The sequence below is a fragment of the Zeus faber genome, assembly GCF_960531495.2.
Source record: "Zeus faber genome assembly, chromosome: 16".
NCBI classification, from domain to species: domain Eukaryota; kingdom Metazoa; phylum Chordata; class Actinopteri; order Zeiformes; family Zeidae; genus Zeus; species Zeus faber.
In genome coordinates, this window is record NC_137202.1 from 9,227,985 (window position 1) to 9,244,288 (window position 16,304).

The 16,304-nt window shown below is 46.6% G+C and overlaps 2 protein-coding genes across 3 annotated transcripts; one reads left to right on the forward strand and one right to left on the reverse strand.

The window, feature by feature from the left end:
- Positions 1-859: 859 nt before the first annotated feature.
- Positions 860-3,469, reverse strand: LOC307242548 (dynein regulatory complex subunit 7-like; the record flags this gene model as incomplete). The annotated part of the gene is made up of 1 exon (XM_080017053.1): positions 860-3,469. The coding sequence occupies one exon, from the start codon at positions 3,467-3,469 to the stop codon at positions 860-862; it is 2,610 nt and encodes an 869-aa protein (XP_079873179.1).
- A 664-nt stretch (positions 3,470-4,133) lies between these two features.
- Positions 4,134-15,496, forward strand: rel (v-rel avian reticuloendotheliosis viral oncogene homolog). 2 transcript variants are annotated; one of them, XM_080017256.1, is made up of 10 exons: positions 4,134-4,137; positions 5,603-5,742; positions 6,160-6,308; positions 6,900-6,991; positions 10,943-11,083; positions 11,597-11,701; positions 11,947-12,165; positions 12,681-12,746; positions 12,892-12,972; positions 13,083-15,496. In XM_080017256.1, exons 2-10 carry the CDS (start codon positions 5,650-5,652, stop codon positions 13,973-13,975), a joined length of 1,839 nt encoding a protein of 612 aa, XP_079873382.1. In that variant the 5' UTR covers positions 4,134-4,137; positions 5,603-5,649; the 3' UTR covers positions 13,976-15,496. The 2 variants fall into 2 exon arrangements, with proteins under 2 accessions (XP_079873382.1, XP_079873381.1); XM_080017255.1 differs by lacking the exon at positions 4,134-4,137 and adding an exon at positions 4,518-4,554.
- Positions 15,497-16,304: the final 808 nt, after the last annotated feature.

Below are 16,304 nucleotides of genomic sequence, written 5' to 3' on the forward strand. Positions count from 1 at the left end.
CCTCTGTGCCTCCTGTGGAGGCTCTTAACAAGGCATCTCTTGGGTTGGACCACATGACGCTCCTGCTTTGGGTCCCAGTTCTCCAACGGGGAAAAAATGTTTTCAGCTGAAGACTAGATATATATGAACTTTTTATTTTTTGGGGCACATACTATGATTGGCGTACTCCCATGGTATTAATGATCGGTCCCTTTGCCACTGAATTCACACATCAGTTGGCTGCAAGCTGGAGAAATGGGACCCAAGGATGCTCTTCTCCGTTAAGCAATTTCCCCAACTTAAATGTACAGAAAGCATGTATTTTTTTTTTTTTTTTTCCAAAAAGCTTCTTTTCAGGGTGTGCAGGGGAGGGGGGGTTTCTTATCACATTATTTATATTTGCATATTTGTAACTTTTTTTTATATATATATATAGCATTCATAGCAGGTAGGCCTTTTTGAAACTATCTTCACCAGTTTCAGAATTCATTTTTGCTGTTGAGAAACATGTAACAAAACACATTTAACAAAACACGTCATTGAGATGTTTGTTTCTAAATTGTATTGAGAGGGTATTTTTGTATATGTATATGACTTCCTTTAAACAAATCCACACTCCCATTAAATCCTTAAACCCTACATGTCTGTCAGTTTGCTTTCTCAAGTCTTTGTCATCCCCACCAGTGCTGCACATTTATACATCATGGTTTTTTTTTAGGGTTCAAGGTTTTTATTGGCATAAGCACAATTACTACAACTGGCTATAAAATTGTTATACCTACAGTAGAGCCAGCCAGGTATGACATTGTTAAAAATCTATATTCAAATGCAAGGGTTTTCTTTTTCCCCCAAGTGTGAAAAATAAAGTTAACTGATTAGCTCATGGAATGAGGTGAGGGGCGATTCGGGGCTCTTGTCTCAGATTCTCATCTAGAGCTAGATACTTCTGAGGAGCGGTTTCCTTGTGCCTAGAGAGACGTGCGTCGAGAACGTGTATTCTGAGCATGGCCTCCGAGCAGTACGCCAGGTACTCTTCCTCTTCCACCTTGCTCATGGTCAGCTTGTTCTCCTGGTACCACTGTTGTTTCTCCTGCAGTTCCTGGCTGTCCTTGTGGAGGCGTGCCTGGATGACTCTGGCTGTCTCTTCTATCCTCTGTTTGAAATGAGCCAAGCAGTCCAGCCGAAGCTGCATCGCTTCTTCTCGGCTCAGGGTCTCCGGGTTGCCCAATTGGGCCAGCAAGAGATCGACAAGGTTGTCCATTGACTCCTGCTCCTGACGCTGTCGCCCGTCTCCCACCAGAGGCTCTATTTTCTCCCTGAGGACGTGGGTCTGCTTGTAGCGCACTGTGTTATAAATGGAGATGTGGAGCTTAATGCCGCTCTCCTCTTTCTCTCTGGAGGCTAAGATGGCTCTCACCTCTTTCTCAGATTCTTTGACGCTTAAAACTGTTTTCTTTTCCTCCTTCATGAGGGCCACCAGCATCTGGTACAGATACAGGTTCTTGTGAGGCTTCTCGCATAGAGGCACCTGGAAGCCAGTCACCATGTTGGGTGTGAAGCTTTCGGTCTTACCGGTGTCGGCGTATTCTTGCGGTTTGATGAAGCTCCTCATGGAGGGCACAATGCCGTCGTCTTCCAGGTGATAGGTCACCTCCATATGCCGTTCAGCCAATAGGAACACTCGCTCGGCCGTGTCCTCGTTGGCCGGCTTCGACCTATTCCTGTGGAATCGCTCTACCACTTTCTCGATCAGACGATTGCCAGTTTCGGCTGTTTCTCCTTTCACCGACGGAGCGAATACAACGTGCCGGTCGTAGAGAAAGTCTTCGCGATCTTGGAAGGTCTCCTTCATCTCCCACTGTGACTCCACTCTCCGCACCAAGCCATCTGTACGTGCGCGGCTGTAGAACTCCATCTCACGCTCTGTCTCTGGTGTCAGAGTCACATAGCTGTGGGATTTGAGGCAGAATTTCCATCCAGTTCTGAAGCGCTCTGTGGTGATATTTGTGGATTTGATGAGCTCTCTCTCGTCCAGGTGGTCGTGTCTGTTCTGGAACAGCTCCTTCACGACGCTGGCGTCCTGGCATTCCAGATCGTTGTACATCGTGAGTCGTGTCACCAGGCCATCCGGCAGCACATAGGGTGCAAACAGCTCCAGCTTGGCTTTACGATACCTGGTGACTCTCATCCCCCCCGGCCAACCACTCTCAATATCTTGTTTGGAGACGGTGATCTTGCTGACCCAGGAGCGAGGCATCTCAAACGCCTTGGCCTCCTCCTCTTCCCCCTCATCCTCAACGTTGCCCTCGTCCTCGCTCTTCGCGCCATTGGACAGCAGCATCTGGCTGGGAGAGTTGCGCAGGACAGACCCCCACATACTGCAGTCTCCCAGGTCGTACAACATGCCCGCACATCCCTGGCTACAGTTCTGCATGTTGACCCAGTAGTTTTGCTGGTTCCACAGGCTCTCAATGCCCAGGAAGCTCTGGTCGCTGGTGGGGTACCCCCTGGCAGTGAGCGGGTCGATGAAGAAGTTGTCCGAGATGTCCCGCTCCCCCGCCAGCACCAAGACCCAGCTGTGGATCCGCAGGCCCATCAGGGGGTCGGGAGGGGGGCACTCGCTCTCTTCTTGGAGTTGCTGGGCCTTCAGTTGTTTTTTCAGCAGCGCTTCCCTGGCCACCGCTTGCTTCTTCTCCTTCTGCCTGCTCTCAAAGTTGCTCTTGAGTTCCCGAGTGGTTTTCACAGTGTATTTCTTCACCTGTGGACTTGCTTCAGATATTGCGCCCTTGTCCTCATCCACCAGCAGGGAGGCCAGCAGGGGGCACTCTTCTCGGCTCCGGTCAAGCAGGCACATCTCCCTGACTGCGTAGCCGCTGACGCAGTAGGCGTTGTAACCCGCTCCCAGCAGCAGGCTGCACAACAGGGTGGAGAAGTCAAAGCAGGTGCCCCTCTGGCTCTCCATCACCATGGTTGGGGACAGCAGATACTCGGGCAGGTTGAATGGCGGATCCAGGAGCTCCAGGGATAGTCGCTTGGCCACAAAGGAGGCACATCCCTCCCAGCCGTACAGATCTGAGTGGGGCAGCAGCGTGAGCCGCAGGGTGGTGGACACAAACTTCTTCACCCCGTACTCGTTCCGCGGGCAGAGCAGGAGGGGTTTGCGGTCCGGGAAGATGTTCGCGAACTGAAGCTTTGCGGCTTCGGAAATGGACAACAGCCGTTTCTCCCTGGGGGAGTTCTCCTTGTAGGAATTGGGACAGAGAGAGAGGTTCACCTTTCTTGTCCAGCTGGGGAGGCAGTCCTCGGGAGTGGCGACATGAACGTCATCGAGAGTCTCCTCCGGTCCAACCGGCTCTTGGTCGTCGTCGTCGTCGTTGTCGTCGTCGTCGCCGTTGTCGTCCTCCTGTTCAACCAGCTCTTGATCGTCATCGTCCTCTCCTACACCTGGACCATTTTCTTCCGGTGTATGTGACTCTTCCCGGGGCTCCATAATGTAAGAGTTTGAACAAAATCGCTACCTGCGAAAGGGAGTTGCACACACAGTGTGGCATCTGGCAAGAGGAGAGGGGGCAGTCATGCAACATTACAACTGGATGCGAGCCGTCGTTAAAACACAAGAAGCCACCCGCAGCGTAGGAGTTTTCGACTGTCGAGAACGACACGTTGGGTCGCCGGCCATTTTATTTATTTATCCTAAGTTCATCTTTCGCGAAAGCACTGGAATCACTGCTCATGGCTGGATACCAACACTTGTAGCCTCAGCCACTCACATACAGCAAGGCCACAAGGTACCGTCACAGCGGTCCGGCTTATCGATTACTACACGTGACATGCACGACAGGCACAGCCGCAATCGGGCGTCGATTGGCCGTCTCGGCTCCAGCTGCTCTTTCCTCCCCGCTGAGACGCTCGCTGGTTGTGACGTCAATGCGTGGTGCGCGCTGATTTATGAGGCGCCCGCGCCGCCGATTGGCCGCCCGGGCCCGAGGGGGGCGGGGGCGGGGCCGGGGGGGAATTCCTGGGTCGGCGCAGGGGGGCGGGCCCGCCGTGGAATTCCCCGCTGCGAGAGCCGACGGACCCCGGCGTAGAAAACATGACGCTGAGGGTCAACGCTGTCAGTCGTCGTCCTCCGGGTGAAGGGAACGCGCACCATGGACGGTGAGTAGCGGGCTTTACGCGCAGCGCCACCGGCTTTTGAGTTTGATTTTGAATTGTTGCTGCTGTTGCCTCTTCGAGTTGTTGTTTTTTTTCCTGTCCCCTGCCACGACGAGGAAGTGCGAAAACATTGCCGTGATAATTACCACCACTGAGAAGCATTTAAAACGTTGCCGTGAAGGTGCGGATCACACGTTCCACGTTTTGGTTGACGTGTGATTTAATAATTTTGGCCTTTTTATTATTATAATTTGATATTCTCAGCCTACATGGCGCGACAGTGTCCTGGTGGTTTGAAGGGTTTGGTCGTGGTTGTTCATGTGTGTATGCCTGTTGGGCATCGAGGCTCATTTGTTCACACAACTTTTGCTTCCATAGTTCATATTCCGTCCTTGCTGGGGGACCGTCAACCAACAACAAGTAAGAACGTTGAAATGCCTCTTACCCATGTCTTTTAGTGCCGCTACTTCCTTGTTTTATTATGATCAGGGTTTACACTGTGAAGCCGGGAAGCCTATTGTGATTCCTATTATATATTCATTTGGTTTTGTTGATTTGTTTATTTATTTAATTGTATTTTTTCCTGTCCATCCTTCTGGATTTTGTCAAATAACTCATCCATACATTTGGCAACTTTTTGTCCATTCTGGCACACCTATAGTCCAGGCCAGCGGAACCTGGACACAAACAATGGCACTGACTGGCCGGTAGGGGGGCGCTGTAATAAGCACTTTGAGTCCCAGGCTCATTGCTGCCATTCATGTGGATCTAGAGAAGTGCAAAAGGTGTTACAACTGTGTAGCTGGATATACTGTGCACAATGTCGCTTCATTTCCTGTCGTTCAGTGGAACGCGGTCCATTGCTGCCATGCAGCTATATTCATTATTATTATTATTCTTGGTAAGCAAGTGAGATAGCGCATAGTTTGCCTTTTTTGTTGCATCACATTTTAAAGTTTTTGTTTCAAAGTCGCATTTGCATGTAGGTCCCGCTGCCACTGTTAATATTTATATCAATTCATAAAGAATGTGTATCAGATTTTTTTTCTTTTTTTTTTTGCATGCCAGTTAACCATGGCATGCCCAGCATGTTTCTCCAGAAATGTAACAGGACTTGCTCTAAGTCCCTGTGGGCTTCCTAGAGTTTGTTTATTATTGTCCTCTCTTATTGATCAGGGGAAGTGCCATCTACAATTACGCATTTTAAATGTTTGAAACCGACAGACAGACTTTTATAGTATTCTGCTGTGTACTACTGTATATTGCAGAAAATAGATGTCATATACAAACGATTCCTCCAGTCATCCCTATCCACTTGTTTTACTCACTTAGTCCTGTTCAGAAGAGCCGGGGCCTGAGGCATATCACAGCTAAAGACAGGGAGATAAATCACAAAAATCTGTTCATGTTGGCACAGTAATGGATGACTAACAGACCAAGGAGCGACTAACACCCTGTTGTCCTGCAGTGGCTGAGCCAGAGATCCAGATCTTCGAGCAGCCCAAGCAGAGGGGCATGCGCTTCAGGTACAAGTGTGAGGGCCGCTCTGCCGGCAGCATCCCAGGGGAGAGGAGCTCTGACAACAACAGGACTTACCCCAGCCTCCAGGTAAGCCCACACCGCACCCACCTACATCGGGGCAAAGTCTGAACTTCAACATCCTTGTATGCCGTCGAACGAGCTACGAAAATGCAACCGTGGTGACATTGTATTGCTTTGTTTGGGGATAGAAACTCACATTTCTGTGTCTGAATTGAAGTCATTCAAAGAGGGGATCAGTGTTTCCAACATTTTACCTTCGTAGCCAATTTGGTGGTGTGGGAGGTAGCAGCTGTGACGACTAGTGTCGACATATTTGGTGTGAGTTTTTTGGCTTATTTGCTCCCCTGTGTGTCCTGCTGTTGTATTTTCTGTACTAATCCACCCTCCTCTCTTCTCATTTCAGTGTCTTTCTCGATGATTTTTAATAATTTTCTTCATCCTTGTCTTGCCTCGCCTCTGTCTCCCTCCACCCGCCTTGCATAGATCCTTAATTACTCCGGTAAGGGGAAGGTACGAGTTTCCTTGGTTACCAAGAACGACCCCTATCGGCCGCACCCGCATGATCTGGTGGGGAAGGACTGCAGGGAGGGCTACTACGAGGCTGAGTTTGGCCCCGAGCGCCGGGTCATCGCGTAAGTTCGCCCCCCGCCATGACGGCCATTTAAAAAAAAAAAAAAAAACCTCATCTGTGTCATGTTACACACTCAGAACATTCACATACAAGCATCAACACACAAATCAATTCCCACACACGCACACACATCCACACACATACACACATACACACACACACACACACACACACACACACACACACACACACACACACACACACACACACTTAACACTAGCCATATTGGTCTAACCGTCTCTGATGAGGATGGTGATGCGGGAATTCCCCAAGTTACATCATTCCTTTTTACCCTGTGTAAGAGAGAAAAACACTGTGTGTGTGTGTGTGTGTGTGTGTGTGTGTGTACAGTAAGTGAGTTTATGTGAATGGATGTGTACCATCCGCAAATCCATAATTCATTTCATATATTCATTCAAATGTTAAAGCTACACTTGAAAATGTGATGTTACCTCGTCATTTGGTGCTTTTTAATAGGTAGTAATTTTATGTTTATTTTTAAACCTTGGTTCAAACCCTATTTTACTTAGGTCTTGCCCCAATGGGTTTTGTGGCAAATTTAAACTTTATTTATTTATTTTTGTCCGTAAAGCTTCCAGAACCTGGGCATCCAGTGTGTGAGGAGGAGGGAGGTGAAGGAAGCCATTCTGCAGAGAGTGTCCAGAGGAATCAACCCCTTTAACAGTGAGTCCCCCCCCCCACCCTCGTTTTTTTTTTTTGGGATGGATCTTGTACGCCAGGATAACAGATCAGCAGGTCAGCTGTTTGGCTCGGGTTTAATATCGACATCGTTCTTTAGACAACCACAGCATTCCTAAGTCCGTCAGTTTCTTTTCCTTTTTTTCAATACGTTTGTGCAGCTGTCAATGTTGACCGACTGTCATTCAAGGGGTTACATTCACATGTTCGAAGTTTTAGAGTTTGAGAGTAGTCAGCAAAGCTTTCAAAGAAAGCGCATTCGCAGGCCCCTGTCCTTTGTCGAGGTCCCGCTGCTGAAAACAGAAAAAAGAAAAACACCCAATGCTCGTTGGTTCCTCAGCCTTGTGCGGCAGACAAGCAGCAGCTCTCATGTACAAACAGGCGTTGGGCTACTTCCCCATTCCTCACAGTCACAGTTGCTCAATTGAGCATGGCGCAGGATGCCACGTGAGGAACGGGAATGCAGCGTTCAAGGGGCTTCCCCTGCTCGCACAGATCTCCATGGAGATTAGGCATTGGTGCTTTATAGGTTTGTGAAATGACAAGGTTGTACTTGTGTTAAATGAAGAAGGTTTCTGGCAGAAGTATTTGTGCCGCACAAAGATGCATTATGTGTTTTTCAATCTGCCTGTATTTTTGAGGGCTGGGCGGGCGGGGTTCGTCCGGAAGTTTAGCCACAGGTCCATTTCTTCTTTTGTGCCACTGCCTTGTGCTATTGGGAGGAGAATATTGGACACAAACCCTTGGCTCTGCGTGACAACAGCTAAGATGAGATGTGATGAAATGTTCTTCATTGTGGATGTCACAAGTCCTCGTATGATTCATGACCCAGCACATGACAATTTATGACACGTCAACCTGAACCTGAACCCATGACCTCCCCGCAGCAGGGATTGTCCAATTCGCTTCCGAACATAATAAGAATGAATACAATTATGTAAATTACAAGCGTATTCCACTGATATTGTATTATGCAGTATTCTAATACGTCACTTTATTGTGGCTGATAACATATCTGTAACAAAGATTTTTCTTTGTGAATTCAAATCCAAATTTGCATTATTTTCCCCAATTGTTTTGCTTTCCATTAAAGGGAAAGTCTGTTGTTTTTTTTGCTTCCTAAAAAATATTTTTCGATCATTGGGACCCAAGCAACTGGAGTGATTGGCATCAGACTTGAATTGATCCAGTATTGAAAGAATAGGTGCCAGCCGACTGCACTGAGCTGAGGTAGGTCGCACAACGGGGCAGTCGCTATTCTCTCAATACTGGATGAATTTAAGATAATGACTCCGGTTGTTTGGGTCCCACTGATCCAAAAAATATGGTTGAGGTGAAAAAAAAAAAATGACGGCCCGCTTTGGACTCGGGGAAATTAGATTTTCTCATCAGGGTCTTGCAGTTAACTGCTTGAGAGGGGAGGCTTATCACAGAGATGATTAATTACATATGAGGAATTCTTCACCGCCCCAGCACCATCGCTCACAATATGGAGAGTAGGGTAGCCAGCATCAAGCTCAGCCAGTCATTCACACCCAACAGGCAGAGCTTTGCCCTATAAAGAACCACAGTGTTGTTCGATGGGGAAGTTGCCAAATCAAGAGCAAGTCTAGTTAGTGGTTAAGTAACAGGAGGGGGCTGTGTACTGAAAGGGCGCACATCTTTTGTCGCACCCATTTTAGGTGGGTTGAAGGAATGGTTGGCAAAGTGTGGGCTCCAGCACATGGTACTGGTGATCTGGCTGCCTGCGCTGCCGATTATGTCGACCAAAGCAGGGCTTTGGCGTCAGACGGAGCAGATTGGTGTGGCAGGACTCGCTTCTGCTGTGAAACTCAGCTGTTTCCGGTGTAGCGGCGATACAAGCCTGACAGCCTCACCACACACACACACACACACATACATACACACATACACACACATTTTTGTCCATGCTTGATGCATTTTACAATCTTCACGTGAATTTGGTTCCCCTTTCTTCACCAAGTCGATACCAGGTCGGTACTCTGGCAGTACTGTATAGACAAAGCTGTAGACATTATGTAGCGGTCAACAGACTGACCAAAATAATGCCCGATGAATCCTCCACAATGCAACACCTAACCTATAACCGCAAAATACACTAAATTCATTGTTGAAATAAAATGATAAAAATATATATTTGGCAGGGGTTGTGATGGAGGCTCTATGTGGCCTGTCAGTTCCAGCATTACTCCTTGAAGTAAATAGGTAATCTTATAGATTTTAAACAGGTTTTGACACATCTTTGCTTTTGCTGGATGAACAGCAGTCAACTTGGCCAAAACTCATTTTGACATTGACTGTTTTGTCGTTAGTGGGGCAGAAGAGGAGACAATGAATCTATGTTATTGAGCTGAACGGGACCTAAATTAAACCTAAAACCTGTGGTGAGTCACATTTGAGGTCGGGAGACTTCACACCTGTCTAAACTCATTCTCACACTCTGTTCACATACTAAGGCCAGCACCTACACCTCCACCCTCCCACCCACAGCCCCCACTTTTGCACCTGCCATCCAGCTTGGGCGTCTCTGTCCCTCACGTTAACATACAAACACACACACACACACGCCGACAAACTAGGTTCCAACGATATATTGTCTCTCGCTTTCATATTAAGGCTACATCTTTCATCGCTCCCTCCCGCACACTTTCTCCACTCTCTGTCTCCACCACCCCCGGTCGACAAACTCGATGCTCAAGTGGAAAGTTTAGAAGAAGAAATGGGCCACTGTTTGCATACCAACAACAAAGGGGCGACAGGATGACGATAGTGGTGGGAACGAGGCAAGTCACCTGTTCGATCAAAAAGGAGAAGTAGCCTTTTACTAGCCTGTATGTCGCAGGCACCCGTGGAGCCTCCTGCCTCAAAAGACTCTCTGATTTTCTTTCATTGATTTTTACTCTTTAATCTATAGGAACAGTATTAATTACATGTACTCTATTGTCACTGATGAACATGCTGGCGTTTCTCCCATGGCATTTGGCTGAAGCTATTCTCACTTGGATTGACTCCCCTGAGGTTAAAAGACTCAAGATTCAGTACCGTGAGGTTTTCTTTTTCCTTCCTTGCTCTAACCCCCACTTTTTCACGAGTCCTCATCGTTGTCACCTACTCAGGGTCTTATGCCCCGTTGTGAACTTTCACACTTCAGCATATGCACCCAAACTTTCCTTTTCCACCTAAAGTGAGAGGCATTTTTAGGTGGTGCGGCTTCAACGTTGGTAGGGCGGCACCGATAGGGAGAGAAACTGAGAGATGAAAACCAGAGTGGGCGCTTGTGAAACCGTGTGTGTGTGTGTGTGTGTGTGTGTGTGTGTGTGTGTGTGTGTGTGTGTGTGTGTGTGTGTGTGTGTGTGTGTGTGTGTGTGTGTGTGTGTGTGTGTGTGTGTGTGTGTGTGTGTGTGTGTGTGTGTGTGTGTGTGTCCCCCAGTAACAATTGTCTTTGCGGGCCGCACATGTCTGTTTCCATTGTTGGTGATGTATTTGAGTGATGTGCTACGTTTGTGTGATCGCTGCGTGGGCTGAGGAACTCTACCACATTCATGACGCACTTGAGCTGATCCAATGTTGAGGTTATGGGAACAACCTACAGATTAGACTCTGCCCATAACTGTCAAATAAAATTGACTTCACCTGATGACTGGTATATCTGTATTTCTAAAGGGAATTTGAGATTTCCACAGTCTCCCTTGTACCATTGTAGTAGATATGTAGATATATTATCAACCACATAGAAAAACAGTTGCTCACAAAATGCTTGTTCTCTTCTGTGTGTGTGTGTGTGTGTGTGTGTGTGTGTGTGTGTGTGTGTGTGTGTGTGTGTGTGTGTGTGTGTGTGTGTGTGTGTGTGTGTGTGTGTGTGTGTGTGTGTGTGTGTGTGTGTGTGTGTGTGTGTGTGTGTGTGTGATATCTCAGTTCCCCGGGAGCAGATCTTGCAGACGGAGGAGTATGACCTGAACGTGGTGCGTCTGTGCATCCAGGTGTTCCTGCAGGACGGGAACGGCCACTACAGCCGCGCCCTCAAGCCCATCGTCACCAACCCCATCTATGACAACAGTGAGTATCAGCTTGTGAGTTTTAAACATGGGTGTCTGGGAGCTTCGACCATGATACATAGAGGGTTATGTGTTCCAGCAGGTTTTGTTTTGTACCTGTTGTGCCCAGTGAACCAGTTCAGAGCTCACACACACAGTGAGAAAGGGGAAGTTCTCTGTACACACAAACCCTCAAGCAGCTCCGTTACCATAGCGCACTTCCTCTTTTCATGGCAAGCATGTGACATGTGACTCAACCCGCTGGAGATCAAAATGTAAACCGAAAGTGCTCTCCCTCCCACTTTAAGGTCCTCGTCATAGTGTTGCCGCCAGAATCAATAAGTTACACTTTATCAAATTCGTCCTCTGCATTTTGACCCATCCTAACTATTTAGGATCTTGATTTCTAAGGCCCCAGTCAGCCAACAGTGAATAGTAGATGAAGTTCACTCGTTTATATTATGGCCTCACACAATGCAAAGAGGGTCGTTTAGTGACTTGACTTTTCTCTCTACATCCTTGTCTGCATCACCAGGGGCCCCTAACACAGCTGAACTGAGGATCTGTCGGGTCAACAGGAACAGTGGCAGCGTCAAGGGAGGGGACGAGATCTTCTTGCTCTGTGACAAAGTACAAAAAGGTACATGCACCTGTCTTGTATATTACAAGGCAACAGCCTTTACACCTGGACAGGACAAGTGTTCTCACTTTACTATGCTCTTTTCAGTCACAGGACGTAGATATCAATCAATTGTTTATCCCTGCATCTGTCCATCCCACCCATCCGTTCCTCATTTTCTCAGATTTTCTTCAGCTGCCGTTCCCATATATTACCATCCATTATTGGACCCATTTCTTACATCTCCTCATCCTTGATTCCTGCAGACGATATCGAGGTGCGTTTCTTCTCTTCCAATGGCTGGGAGGCCAGGGGTTCCTTCTCCCAGGCGGATGTTCATCGCCAGGTGGCCATAGTCTTCAAAACCCCACCTTACTACGACGGCTCCATCACTGCCCCGGTTATGGTGCGCATGCAGCTGCGTCGACCCACTGATCAGGAAGTGAGCGAACCCATGGACTATCGTTACCTGCCCGACGACAAAGGTGGGTAGCTAGTCGGCTCAAGCACACATTAACTTTCACATTTAGTCGTAACAATGGGTATGACCACGAGTGATAGCAAGATTGGCACAGTGGGAGATTCACCGTGGGAGGTTGTGACTATAGAGTTAACTATCTCTCTAGCAACAAAGTTTATCGGTCAGTAGTCGTCTTACCTACTATAGGTCACATTCCTGATCCCTATAAGAGAGGGAGAAGTTCATGCCATAAGAAAGTGTGTTTCCATTACAATAATACGTGTAAAAGTAACAGACTCTGCTTTTTGATCAGCAGTGCTCCAACTCTGTGAAAGTGCCAACCCTAACAAAAGAGCGCTTTTCTCTTTTTATTCTCCACGAACTCTGTTCCTCAATGTCCCATTTTTCTACTCCAGTGAATAGGCCTCAGTTGTGGTTGGCCTCAGGGTGAATGGAATATAGAACAGCTCACTTTGGTATGCATTAGAACGATAAATATTGTATGATAAGCTTTAAATTGACTGTTGCACTTGTTTGCAGATCCTTATGGCAATAATGAGAAGAAGCGGAGACGAGAGCATCTGATGAAGATATCTGGATTGCCTGGTAAGATTTGTCAATTCATAGACAACACTAGCTTGTACGTTTGTTTTTCATTATGTACATGAATTTAGATCTGAGTTATGCAGGTGAGATCAGTCTGTTGATGCAGATGTAACAACGGTTTGCGGTCTTGTTGCTTCTCGTTCAGCTGGTCCTTTTACCGGTTTGGGGACCAATAGAGCAAAGGCCGCACATCAGAGCTCCATGATGGTCCAGGTCATGACAAAAGGTAAATACTTTTAGGGACAGCAGTGTAGATCTGTCTGAAACCAGCTGTTGTTCCGCTGTCTCTTCATGATGTCTGACCCTGACACTAAGAATACCTTTATCTTCTATCAGATAACAACGAAATGTTCCTGAAACAACAGCAAAGACCTCCCATTCCGCAACAAGCTGCGTATAACTCAACCTGCCAGATCGAACCTCAACACACAATGATGACCTTATCGCAGCCCCCTAATGTTTCACTGCACCAAGCATGGCAAAGCCCATACCCAGCCCTCTCCATGGACACTCTCAGGACCAACCCCTCTCATACAATGGGCCATGTAGGGCGCTCTAGCGGCATTCGGCAGCAGCAGCAGCCAAGTCTTGGTTCTGGTTACTCACATGGGATGGAGCACAGTGGCATTGGCAGCAATGCCCTCCCCGAACTCTCCATTAGGGACTTGCAGTTCTTGGAGCCGGACACCCATGGCTCTATGATGAACCAGCCTCGGAAGCAGTCCCAGACCATTTATCAACAGCAGCAGCACCCCAGGGAGCAGGCCTCCAAACCCAAAGGCCAGGGCAACCACGGGAGCCAGAACCAGGGTCTCCAGGCTTTTTGGTGTGGTTTCAGTTCCCCCGCCCTTGTGCAGGGGACCTCAACCGGGGCTGAAACAGGAGACAGAGGAGGCACCTTGGGGTTGGGTTCTTTCCCTCTCTTAGAGGGGATCGAGGGGGATGATTTTTTGAAGAGCCTGGTAACAGGGGAGTCCCAACCAGGCTTTCAGCTGAAGCAGGAGCCCCTGTTTGGTGGGAGGCAGAACAACCAGGCTTGCTTCGTTCAGTCCCCTGTGGAAACCCAAGATAGTACTTACACCAACATGGAAACAATGTCACACAAGTCTGGTAGCAACAGCAACAACTACACAAATCTTCAAAACTCCATCTCTAATGGCGGTACAGCTCAAGAAGTCAAATTTGGAAATCTGTATGACTGGATCCGATCATCACAACAGAGTGATTAGAATGTGACTTTTTAGAGCTTAAAAAAAACCAGCTCCTAGGAAAATGGCATACGGCTGTATAACTGTTGAGCATGCGTTGAGATCCCCTCAGTAGACTTGTTGATCTTGCAAGCCACAGTTAGAGCTTGGTCTTTCAAATACAAATGTACTACACTGTGAGTGTCTCTCAGGTGCAGACAGGTTCACTGTCTATATAGTATAGTGGATGGTTTCTGGATCGGTGAAGGGCTGATTTTTTTTTTTGTGGGGGAGGGGATATTAGTTTCTTTAACTGTGATAGCACTTAAGTTGTATCTGTGCTGTCCATGAGGGAAAACGCTCGGAGCCAGACCCCCACGGCTATGTGCCTTAATGCTACCACCAGCATAACAAACATCTTTAATGTTTTTACATTTTATAGCTCAGTTGTTTGCGTTTTGTCACTGTGATAGCAGTTACGTATAGACAAATCCGGGAAATGGCCAGAAGTGACCGATCTGCCATTACTGCGGTGTGCTGTCACTCATATTAGCACTGTTTTGCATGATAATTTCAGGCATTTTTGCTGTACCTCTTCAGCTAAGGTTGTCAAAATTGTTATGCCTAGGACCTGTGCTGTTCATGGCTGCTCCAACAGTAGTGGCAATGCAACTGCAAATATAATAAGAAAAATGAATGCTACGCCTTTTCTGCTTGAAGAATGCCCCTCACCTGGGTCATACTCTGCAGAGGTTTCCAGGCCATTCAGATGACCAAGACATTTCATTTGTTAATTTCTATATACTTTCTCATATCAAATTTAAAATGTAATAAAATTTCTTTCTTGAGAAAGAAATTGTCTATTGATTATGATTCTGGAATTCTGAAAATGGATGAAATTCTAGGCCCACTACTAAGTGTTTTCCCCCCAGGGTCGATGTAATGAGTAATTTCTGACTAGTGTTTTCACAATTAAATAACATTCACTTAACTTGATTTGTCAGTCCACGCCCTTCTCCATTTAGTATAGTGATTCATTACAACTTTGCACACCCCAGCATTGGCGGCCTCAGCAGAGGGCCGAACACATACGTAAATCACTTGCTGGATTCGTCTGTAGCTCTGTGTGTTTATATGAATATGTCTGCCGTAGTTGAGAGTCGAGGCAGTAATTGTAAAGGCAATGTAGTGAAATTTCCATTGAGGAAGTTGGGGAAAGCACAGTCAGCGGAAGCGCTGTGATGTATTTCCTCTGTAATGACTATGTCATACCAGTGATGTGCGCTATTCAGAGTTCTCAGAGTATAACAATGTAAACATGATGCCTGTATAGCCTACTGTCGGTACCCTATGTCTGTTATTACTATTCAGCTGATGCATTTATGCTTTAAATGAAGCATAGTCCCTACTCACCCAGCCAAGCCTCGTTTAGATTTATGAATTTTTCACATATCATCGTCAAGAAAAAGTTAATATTTTAATGAATGCTCTTTGTAAAGAAGACAATGATAATCTGTAATTTCTGATTTTTTGTACATCATTTTTTTTATAATAAACAGGAAATATTCCATTGAGTCTGTTCGCATTTATTGCCACTCTAATACGTTGTGTACACAAACGCAGTATATCTCTATTATTACCAGTTTATGTATACAATGCATACTTCAAATGGGGCCAAAAAACGGGAGCTACAGAAAAACTATGGAAGTATAGATACCTTACATCATTACTCTTTCTTTTCTAAAATTCTAACTCCAGCCTTGTGAATACCAATTGCCATTTTCTGGTACCAGGATATACAAGCAGTGCATCCACAGGACGTCATTACCTGAGAAGGCAGGATGTGTCTGGTTTCTCTCATATTGGGGAACTGAGGTGAAACTCTGCATCTTGGTTCCTTCCGCTCTTCCACCTCAATCACTGATTTCACCATAACGTACAGGATATAACAACAACAAGAAGCTCAATATGCTTTTACTTTTGATTCATGGGCACCAACATACTGTATGTGCGTCAACCAGTCTGTCAAGTCCATTTTCTAAATTCATTGGAAATCAAACTCCAGAACTTTAACCAAATCCGGGGTGGATCGAACATTTCCCCTGTGAGGACAAAAACATGTGTTTAAAAAAAAAATCAATAAATCTTACAAAGATAAATATTTGGTCTGACTGTAAAAAAAGATGAGAAATTAAAGTTGCCAAGACCAGGGATCAATGAAGAGTTCTATATTATATAATATTAAATGATATTGTATTATATTGCACTGCAAAATATTAGTTGATTTCCGGTGTGTGTGTGTGTGTGTGTGTGTGTGTGTGTGTGTGTGTGTGTCTTCCTGTGCAGCACATAGGGGCAGGCAGGCAGACAC

What these genes read in the sequence shown, in the direction of transcription:
- rel (XM_080017255.1), top strand. An exon ending in AGGAATCAACCCCTTTAACA is followed by an intron (nt 6,992 to 10,942) that starts GTGAGTCCCCCC and finishes GTGATATCTCAG; the next exon opens with TTCCCCGGGAGCAGATCTTG. An exon ending in TTACCTGCCCGACGACAAAG is followed by an intron (nt 12,166 to 12,680) that starts GTGGGTAGCTAG and finishes ACTTGTTTGCAG; the next exon opens with ATCCTTATGGCAATAATGAG.